The sequence below is a fragment of the Mustela nigripes genome, chromosome 3, assembly GCF_022355385.1.
Source record: "Mustela nigripes isolate SB6536 chromosome 3, MUSNIG.SB6536, whole genome shotgun sequence".
In the NCBI taxonomy this organism is placed as follows: Eukaryota; Metazoa; Chordata; class Mammalia; order Carnivora; family Mustelidae; genus Mustela; species Mustela nigripes.
The window spans coordinates 42,851,588-42,862,663 of NC_081559.1; the positions used below are offsets into that span (position 1 = coordinate 42,851,588).

At 44.1% G+C, this 11,076-nt stretch overlaps 1 protein-coding gene and 1 non-coding gene across 2 annotated transcripts; both read left to right on the top strand.

Annotated features, from left to right (window-relative positions):
- Positions 1-5,327: 5,327 nt before the first annotated feature.
- LOC132014692 (U6 spliceosomal RNA) lies at positions 5,328-5,434 on the top strand. The gene has a single exon (XR_009403347.1). It is a non-coding gene; the product is annotated as a U6 spliceosomal RNA (small nuclear RNA).
- A 787-nt stretch (positions 5,435-6,221) lies between these two features.
- On the top strand, positions 6,222-6,907 carry LOC132012935 (calaxin-like). The gene has a single exon (XM_059392724.1). The coding sequence runs from the start codon at positions 6,309-6,311 to the stop codon at positions 6,888-6,890; it is 582 nt and encodes a 193-aa protein (XP_059248707.1). The 5' UTR covers positions 6,222-6,308; the 3' UTR covers positions 6,891-6,907.
- The last annotated feature ends 4,169 nt before the right edge of the window (positions 6,908-11,076 follow it).

Genomic DNA, 11,076 nt, shown 5'->3' on the forward strand with positions numbered 1-11,076 from the left:
TGGAAGATTACAATGATCTCATCAAGGCAATCAAAGGATTTCATGACTGGAAGGGCATCGATTTTCCACAGTGATTTCAGAAACACATGTCCTGACATGTCAAATCCCCTCTCTTTCCAGAATGGTCTCAACTGTTTGGGCTGGTGACCCACAGCCCATTGTGAAACTTACAACTTACGAGAAACTTAAAGCCTATGAATCAGGAAGGAAAACACAAGGTCTGCTTTCCCTGGTTTCTTAGTCACTACATGTGAGTTGTGAAGTTAAGAAGAAAAAAAAAAAAACAAAACTTTGTTTTCCTTTCTGACAAATGACCCCATTTTATCGCATTTTATCTCCTTTCAGTGCAGGGATCCTATGACTTGACCCTCCCAGTTTTGTCTTTGAATCTCAATGCCCCTCAGAGAGTGAGAGGCTAAACATGAGGAGACAGCTCATCACCTCAACTTGTGTTGTTGTTCGAACAGGCAGGGTGGGTGTCCAGAGGCCAAACACAGTGTTCATCCCCAGAAGGTCCCTTGAGGTGTCACTGCAGGTCTTCAGAGGCTCAGACAGGGAAGCTGGAGTTAAGAGGAACTTTTTCAGAGCTGGTGTTGGCCAAGGGCAAACAAACATATTTCTCTTTCCAGCATAGAAGGCAGTATATCAAATGAAAGTTATTTGTGTCAGAATCGCTTCACTGAAGATTAACTGTGCAGTACTATGCTCTTTAGTCAGTAAAAAAGTGAGTATTTATAGCGTGTTGTATGACACAACCCCGGGCTTACGTTCTTCATTTATTATTGAGTGTGTATGAGTGTGTGAGTGTATGAGCATGAGTGTATGTGGGGATGAGCGTGAGAGCAAGTGTGTGTGAGTGCGTGTGAGAGTGTGAGTGTGAGAGTGTGAGTGTGTGAGAGAGTGTGAGTGTGTGTGTGTGTCTTTTTTACCTACGCCCATCACCATCACTGGCTCTAAATTTTTCCACACTATAAGAAGGAATTGGCAGGAACTGAAGTGTCTAGTTTCCTGTGGTTGTGGTAACAAATGACCACAAACAGGTCACAAAGAGGGTGATAGAAAACAAAATAAATTTATTATCCTACAGTTCTGGAAGCTGGAAGTCAGAAATCAAGGTGTTGAAAAGCCGTGTCCCTGCTGAAGGCTCAGGGAAGTCTCCCTTGCTGTCTCTCCCGGCGTTGAGCCGTTCCTAGTGACCCCTGGTGATCCCTGGAGATCCCTGGTGATCCTCGGCCCACAGATGGGCCACCACTGCCATGCCTGCCTCCATCGTCCCTTGGCCACCTTCTCTGTGAGCACGGCTCCTCTGTGGCTCTGTCCCAAATTTTCTCTTCTCATCAAGATAACCAGTCACTAGGGCCCATCCTGATCCAAGATAACTTTATCTTTCTTTTTTTTTTTAGATTTTTAATTTTTTTGACAGAGATAGTGAGAGAGAGAGAACAAGAGAGAACACAAGCAGGAGGAGCAGCAGACAGAGAGAGAAGAAGAAAAAAGCTCCCCGCTGACCAGGGAGACCAATGTGGGGCTCAATCTCAGGACCCTGGGATCTGACCTGAGCTGATGGCAGACTGCTTAACCCACTGAGCCACCCAGGAGCCCCTAAGATAACTTCACCTCAACTTGATTGTATCTTCAGGGACTCTATTTTCAAATAAGGTCACATTCATAGGTACCTGGGGGTTAGGAGCAGAACAGAAGTTTTTGGGGGATCCAGTTCAACCCGCAGCAAAAAGACAAGCATACAATTAAAAGGTGGGCAGTTTGAGAGCCCCTATAACAGATTTGGTTTCAGCTTATGGCCCTTTCTCATTCGCTGATGGGGCTTCTTGGCTCTCCTGTGGGGTCATGAGCCATGCCCAGACTTGGTGGGGGACAGGCATTGTGACCAACCAGCAAGGTATCCCGATGTGCTGTGGACATGGGAGGGGGCACCGCAGCGTGTACCCAGCTGACCCGCTAACCTTGTGCATTGTTTCTAGGCTGAAATACTCGCTCCTGAATGTTACACACCTGTATTCTTTAAGTGAACCAATACCTCAATCCCCATATTCAAAACCAAGCTCTTCACTTAAATCTGATTTCACCTCAGCTCCCAACAAAGATCTGTGATGCAAATGAGAACACTCACTTAGCCAGTGTCCCTGGGATGTGCAGGCCGCATTCTGGTCACCCCCATGCAGATACAGGCACGGAAAGTACATTTTCAAAACAAGATGTGGGCTTCCTGAAATTACAGCATAAATCCATGGCTGGGATGCTAAGAAATTTGAAAGTTCCCTGGAAGGGGGAACAGAATTGTGTTTCTTTTACTTTTATATTATTACCTTATGTTCCATGATTATTGAGAAACCTTAACAGAAGAGAACATATTATGTCATTTATCGCCGAATTTTGGGGGGCTTATTCAGAGATTTCACCTCCTATCATGCAAATGGAAGATGAACGCATACAGCATCAAGGTCACTGTATTTGTCTGCTCAGCCTGTTGTCACAAAGTGCCACTGACTTGAGGGGTGACACAATGGAAGTATGTTTGTGGCACTTCCGGGGGCTGGAAGGGGCAAAGTCAAGCTGGCAGGATGGATTTCTTCCACGCCCTCTCCCGTTGGCGATTGTCTTGCTGCGCACTCACGGGCCCTGTGCTCTGTATGTGTGTGTCTCCCCAGTGTCTCCTCCTCCACAGAAAGGACACCAGTTGCCTGGCATCAGGGCCCTAGACTTCTGTCTTCATTTAACCTCAATTATCACTTTGAAGACCCTGTGTCCAAACAGCGGCACACTCTGAGGTAGCGAGTGCTACAGCTTCAACATGGGGATTTGAGGGGGACACAATTCAGCCCATAACACTTTCAAAGGACCTTACAGACATTCTTTTCTAGAAGAACGTGCATTCTATGATTAGTCAAGCTAAGCAAGTCTGTGGTAGCAGATTAAGATTTTCTGTCTCAGGGGCTTAAAATAGCGAGGTTTCTTGCTTATGGTGTCACTAGGTAAGGGAGGGTCTGATGGGGTCTCCGAAGACTGTGTCTGTGGCTTCTGGAACGTGAGTCCCTGTGTGGCCATGGCAAGGCCAGCTTGTAGATGAGTTACTCTCACATGACCCTGGCAGTGATACATGGACCTTCTGGCCACCTGGTCCCAGGGGCTGGGCAACGTGGGGAGACATCATCACTGAGCACAGACCCCTGAGCTACTGCTTGACAGAACAGGGGAGTCGAAACCGTTGCTCTAGGTCATGACAAACCCATGTCATATTTTGCTCTCTATATTCTGCCTGTGGTGGAGGGATCAAAAATTAATGGAACATAAATCAAAATATTTCTGTGTTAAAAACTCCCAAAGTGTTGTCCTAGTGTGTTTTGTTCTGTAATGCATTTTCCCAACAACATTGGATGAAAGGCTCCCTTGTGAGACCCCCAGGATATAATGACAAGACACAATTCCAGACTTCAAGGAACTTTTAGTCTAGAGTTGAAAAAGCTAATAGTGTGAGAAGAACTATTGAGATAAACGTAGAAGCTATGCTAAGTAGAGGGAAGCTGCTGAAGTTTTTCTGGGAAGATGTCTGGACGGATGCCGAACACTTGTGAACAGACAAGGGAGTGTGCTCTCAGCAGAGACAACAGGTGTGTGTGTGAGAGTTGTATGTGGGTCTACTGACCTGTCACCTGATTCCAGCGGGGGATGGGGGCTTCCCATGCCTCCAAGAAGTTCTCTGACACCAGCTGGGCATCTTATAATTCAACTCAATCTGACACTATCTACTCAGAGACGGCATCAGACCCCAGAGCACAGGGCTCAGTCCCACAGACTGCTCTCTGTGCCAGGTAGCAATTTCAAGTCCAGGTCACCTGGACTGTCACTGGTCATCTGTGCTGCTGACCTACCAGCTCTAGATCAGCAGTTCCTACAACCCTTTTCTTGGGTTTGATGAATTTGCTAAAGCAGTTCACAGGGGTCAAGAAGCCCATTTATTCACTAGATTGTCAGTTTTTTATAAAGAATATTAAAGGATACAGATCAACAGCCAGATGGAGAGATACCCAAGGTGAAGCAATGAACAAGGAGCTTATGTCCCCCTGGATTTGGGGGCCCAGCTCGTGGTCTGTGGCACCATACTGGTTCACCAACCTGGAAACTCTCCCCACCTTGACCCACTGGGATTTCATGAAAGCCTTATCACACAGGCCTTACTGAGTAAACAATCGGCCATTGGTCATCAATTGAACCTCCAGGTCCTCACCCCTCCTGGGAAATCATGGGGTGGGACAGAAAGTTCTAGCTCTCTATCCCTGGTTAGTTCTCTTGACAACCATTCTCCACCATTGTCAGGGGATTTCCCAAAGTCACCTCATTAAAATAAATTCATTCCTTATGGAAAGGGGCTTGTTATGAATAATGAGACACCCATTCACCTTACAGCTCTGAGTGGATTTCAAGAACTGGGGACACGAGACCAAACGTTATAACAAAATATGTTCCCATATTACTCACTGCTCAGGAAATTCCAAGGGTTTGGGGAGCTGTGAACCAGGAACCTGCCAGAAGACCAATATATGTATTTATTATAAATCACAAGACAGTGCCTGTGGGAGAGATGGTGAGCATGCCTGAGGGTACTGGTGTGGGCTCCCCTGTGTGGAGCCCCAAGGAGCTGGACCCCTCCCTCTGCCCCTGCATGTCCATCACACCTGCATGGCCATCCTGGGCTCCTGGGCCATCTACAAAGGTGCAGGCGAAGTGGGCAGAAACCAGAGGGTGGGGACAGAGGGATCAAGATTCCAGCTGTGATTTACTTAGAATTCTGATTGTTTGATTAGTCCACCTCTGCCTCTACCCTCTAGCTCCCTCTCTCTTCCTCCGACTGGCTTGAAAACACCATACCGAGGTTAATCGAAACAGAATTGTGGAATTGTTTTTTGGGTCCCTTCCGGAGTTGAGGCAGATGGAGTAGTTGTTTGGACTCATCTTCCTAAATTAGAAAAGCATCACGGTAAATAGAATCGTTATATGACTCTGTCCTACCTCTTAACAGCTACACAGAGAATAAACCCACTCTTGTTCATTTGTTCCTTCTAGCTCTAAACACGGAATTCCAGGTTTCAGAATAGCTAATGTAATCATTTAAGTAATGAGGTAAAAACACGTAAACACATAAAATCCCAACTGGCCCCAGAATTCTTCTTAAGGAACTGCTTTCCTTGAAGATTTATATGAGGATTAAGTCAATAGAGAACATGGAACAATGCCTGTATGGCCAGTCTGTATTCAGGGTGGGCTGTTATTTGGGAAGGTTGCCCCACATGGTCAGAAGAGGAGGGTGGGGGCTCGCTTCGGCAGCACATATACTAAAATTGGAACAATACAGAGAAGATTAGCATGGCCCCTGCACAAAGATGACACGCAAATTTGTGAAGCGTTCCCTATTTTTTTGTCATGATATATTCAGAGCCCTAAATGAGAAAAAACATGCAGCCAAGAATACAATATCCAGGTAGGCTGTCATTGAAAATAGGAGAGATAAAAAGCTTCTAGGAAAAACAAAAATTAAAAGAATTTGCAAACACCAAACCAGCTCTATAGGAAATATTGAAAGGGGTCCTTTAAACAAAAACATAGATCAGAAAAGAACAGAGACAATATACACTAACAGTCACCTTACAGGCAATACAATGATGGATGAATACAATGACACTAAATTCATATCTTTCAATAGTTACCCTGAATATAAATGGGATAAATGCCCCAATCAAAAGACACAGGGTATCAGAATGGATAAAAAACTAAGATCCATCGACATGCTATCAGCAAAAACTCATTTTAGACCCAAAGACACCTCCAGATTTAAAGTGAGGGGGTGAAAAACAATTAACCATGCTAATGGACATAAAAAGAAAGCTGGGGTGGCAATCCTTACATCAGATAAATTAGATTTTAAGCCAAAGACGATAGTAAGAGATGAGGAAAGACACTATATTATACTGAAAGGGTTTGTCCAACAAGAAGATCTAACAATTTTAAGTATCTATGCCCCTAACATGGGAGCAGCCAACTATATAAACCAATTAATAGCAAAATCAAGGAAACACATTGACAATAATACAATAATAATAGAGGACTTTAATGCCCCCCCCCCCCACTGAAATGGACAGTTCATTTAAGCAAAAGATCAACAAGGAAATAAAGACCTTAAATGGCACACTGGAGGGAGAGTCCGCCCAGCTGCCCCAGACCCAGGGCAAGAAAGGGTCGCGTTAGCCGCGCGACCCTAGACACCCGCCGCTGCCCAATTCCCTACCGCCGGCATGAACCGCAAGAAGCTGCAGAAGTTGACGGACACCTTAATTAAAAATTGCAAGCACTTAACAGAGCGGCAAGGTACCACCATTGGGCTAGATCGTAATGCATTTCGAAACATCCTACACGTGACATTTGGAATGACAGATGACATGATTATGGACAGAGTATTCCGAGGTTTTGATAAGGACAACGATGGCTGTGTAAACGTATCAGAGTGGATTTATGGATTATCAGTATTTCTTCGAGGAACTTTGGAAGAAAAAATGAAATATTGCTTTGAGGTGTTTGATTTGAATGGTGATGGATTCATTTCAAAGGAGGAAATGTTCCATATGTTGAAGAACAGCCTACTCAAACAGCCATCTGAAGAAGACCCTGATGAAGGAATTAAAGATTTGGTTGAAATAACACTTAAAAAAATGGATCATGACCATGATGGGAAGCTGTCTTTCACAGACTATGAACAGGCTGTAAGAGAAGAGACCCTTCTACTAGAAGCTTTTGGACCATGTCTTCCTGATCCAAAGAGTCATATGGAATTTGAAGCTCAAGTATTCAAAGATCCAAGTGAATTCAATGATATATGAATACCTAAAAGTGTTGTCTCAAGTACCCCTTAACAGGAAACACATCACATCACGTCCCATCAGCAATGAAGTCCTGAAGACAGAACTGCTTCCTCCATCCAGCAGTGCCTGTAGGCGTTTGATGCAACATGAGAAAGATGGGAGCTACTTGGTTTCCTAGAGCTACTGTTTACCTCTTTCTTAAATGCATGCAGGCAGCTAAGAGAAGTATTATGCACATAGTCCTCTGTCCATATATAAACATTCAGAGACTATTTGGGACCTTAAATCCCTTTTGTTACTATATATGTGTCAAGTTTAAGCAAAAGTACACCTTGTATTTAAAAAAAATGGATTGTTACAAATAAATCTAATAAATGATTCCATGAAATAAAAAAAAAATGGCACACTGGAACAGATGGACATCACAGATATATTCAGAACATTCCATCCCAAAGCAACAGAATACACATTCTTCTCTAATGCACATGGAACATTCTCCAGAATAGATCACATCCTGGGTCATAAATCAGGTCTCAACCGGTACCAAAATATTGAGATGGTTCCCTGCATATTGTCAGACCACAATGCTCTGAATCTAGAACTCAATCACAAGAGGAAAGTTGGAAAGAACTCAAATACATGGAGGCTAAAGAGCATCCTACTAAAGAATGAATGGGTCAGCCAGGAAATTAAAGAAGAATTGAAAAAAATTCAAGGAAACAAATGAAAATGAAAACCCATCTGTTCAAAATCTTTGGGGCACAGCAAAGGTGGCCCTGAGAGGGAAGTATATAGCAATACAAGCCTTTATCAAGAAACAAGAAAGGTCTCAAGTACACAACCTAACCCTACACCTAAAGGAGCTGGAGACAGAAGAGGAGGGCGGATGTGAGCAAGAGGGAGGAAATGAGTGAGCAGGGAAAGGCGTGCCTGGAGGGGAGGCCATCATGGGCTTGGGGTCAACATTCTAGAAGATCAGTGTAAGCGGTTCATCTGGACTTTGGTGTGTTGAAGTCATTAAATTCTGTCCTCTGTTTTTTATTTTCTACCCAACAGATGTGACCATCTATGCCTCCAGATACTTTGGGTGAACAGTGTTCTCGGTCTGTGTCACCTGGTCATTGAGGTAGGAATGGGTGTCTGTTTTTATAAAGGGAGAGCTGATTTCAGCTGTCTGGTTTTGAGGAGGACTTTATTGTTTTCCATTATTCCTGGATCCCAAGGCATCAGGTTTTGGGTACATTTGTATCGCCATGTGAGTATGTTGTTGACTTGGTAAGTTCTCAAAATAGAGACAATGCACAATATATCTGAGACTTCCCCAGAAGCTCAGGCTGCGGGGACAGCTCTCAGCAACAAGCAGGAGAAGGGGACTGGGATTGTACACTGCCTTCAGGTGGGGCCCCCCAGGCTCTGATATCCCCCGGTTTTACTTCTCCCATCAAAGGCTGGTGTTTCATGTTAAGGTAAAACCCAGAAGAAAACATTAACTTTGAAATTAACCTAAGACTCCCTAGTCCATTGCAGACTATTGGGACATTTCTTATCAACCATATACAAATTACGTGTTATATTTTAAATATATGCTGATGGAAGAACAAAGGGAAAAGTGGTTTTCTTATGATCGATTATTTTACATATGATCAGGTTGCACTCATTCTCTCTCTTTTTATTTTTGAAAACAATTCCACTTACTATAAAAATAATGTAAGTTCATTGCAAGGGGGATAAGATCAGAACATGGAGGTAAGTGAGGAGAAGAGGGTAAAAATGTCTCTTTAAAGACCTGCCCCTCATGGTATCGATTGCTTTCATGTTTGCAAAGGCACTTCCAGATAACTTCTAGTCTTGCTTGTATTTCTTTACGATGGTTAGGCTTCAATAAACAGGCTCTTTGGTAATGGGCTGTATTCACTGGGCAGTAACAGCTGGCAGAAGACCATCCGTGGTGGTTCCAGAAGATTCCATCATGAGGACAGACCACGATCAGCCAGCAAGTGCAGAGCTGCTGACCTTCGCTTGTGGCTACAGTTGTTCCATGTTATCACCATCCTGATTAAAATGACCTTGCAAGCAATAAATTGATCTTGATAATTAATAGCCAACAAACACCATCCTTAATCATGTTCTTTAACAAGGAATGCCAAGGAACGAAAGTCTAGGGCAAAAAACCTGCACATTTTAAATCTCTGGGTATTTATTGCTAAATCCTCTGCCCTAAAAGTTGCACCAACTTATATTTTTGTATTGGAGTATGGAAGGGGTGGGGAACCTTTCCATGTGTAAATTCACACAGTTCCTTGCTTCCTGGGAAGTTCACATTTTTTTCATGTCTTCATTATCCTTTTGTGTTTATTCTGTAAGAACCTCCTCCTCCAAAGTTAAACGGCTTTTCAATTAGTGTGTTCTTATTTTTGACTTTTTCAAAATTCTGCATTTATTGTTCATACTCTATCTTAAAAGAGGTTCTGACATGGCTTTTTTTTTAAGACTGAAAAAATAAAAATAAATTTAAAAAATAAAAATAAAACATGGGTGCCTGGGTGGCTCAGTCAGTTAAGCCTCTGACTCTTAATTTCAGCTCAAGTCATATTTCAGGGTTGTGAAATCAGCCCCGCGTTGGGCTCCATGCTCAGCAACAAGTCTGCTTGAGAGAGACTCTATCTCTCTTTCTTTCTCCCTCTGCCCCTCTCCCACTTGTGCACACACACACACACACACACACTCTCTCTCTCTCAAATAAATAAATATATAAAAAACTTCAGAAAAAAATAAAATAAGACCAAAAATAAGACCAAACATAACACAAAGGGAGAGAAAAAGAAAAAAGCAAACATAGATAGTAGACCCAGTATATTAACTAAAATGGAATGACCTTCCTGAGGGAGAAAGCAGATAGGGACAAGCAACATTTTCCCTGGAAAAGAGAACATTTTCTTCAAAACAGACCAAATGAATTGTCTTATTAAAATTTAAAGGGATTTACCACAGGAACGTATTTAAGAGATTCTGAAGTTTGTTACGGAAAATGTCTTCAGACAAGGGTATTAAATCCCCGTAGTTGTAGTCAAGTAATTCCATAGTTGTACATAGGAAAAGAGTTAGAAAAAGCATTGAGCTCATTGCTTCTCGGAATCTGGGCTCTGGAGACCTTTTAAATACAACAAACAAAGGGCATTGGCCCCAATAAAATCCCCAACTTCTAATCTTCTCATGTAAAGATGGTCAATAAGATAAAAAATTAAGTCGTTACCACTTACCATAATAATAATTTCAATCCTGAAAACATTTGATCACTCCTCCTCCATAAATTCAACTGGGAAGCTGATACTAGCGAAACGGAGAGACAGTCCCCAAACAGCACATATAGACACTGTCGTCCCCAGTGTCTTCCGTCAGCCATACGCTCCCAGCACGCTTTCTGCGGACCGATACCAATCCACGCGCTGGTATCTGAAACACACTCTGACTCAGAAAGCCGAGGCGAAGGAAACATGAATGCATTCCCCGAGATTAACCCGCTAAGGAAGAGCAAAGCAGGGGTGAAAGTTCCAGACCCCTAACTGCGAGGGCCCCAAAGGAGGAACCTTCAGAGTGTAAGGGGAGAGGCAAAGGATCCAAAGTATGAACTTTGGTGCATAATCGCTGAAGAGGTGAGGAGGTCGGGTTCTGTAGTCTGGGGTGAGGACCGGGGAACGGGCACCCAGGATGTGGGGAGCCTTGCAGGTGTGGGATGCAGTCCTGGGCATCAGTAACTGATGGGTTGGATCTCAGGAGGTGCCAGAAGCTTGTGCAGAAACTGGAGTTCGAGGGAACAACCGAGGAGCAGGACGGCACAGGCCCAGGGAAGCTCTGTGGGTCCTTTCTTTTCCTCTCTGCAGTGAGACCTGAGCCCTGGAGCTCCCTGATGCGGAGGAGACCTGAGTGTGGTCCTCAACTGTGTGTGGGCTGCTCCAGGAGCCCTGAGAGAGATGACCCTGGGGTCTCCCCACTCCACATTGCTTTGGCAATGGCACTCAGCCCCCCAGTGGTTATGCTCCCCACCCCCAGGAAGGGACTGCCTACCCTGGGCCAGTGAGTGCCAGCAGGGCTGGGATCTTCCTCCCTTCTGCTCCCAGGTGGGGGACAGCTGTCTGGGGATGGCACTTCCCTCTCCCCTGAAGCCTTGTCTCTTCTCTTTGTTTTGAAAATCCATCCCACACCT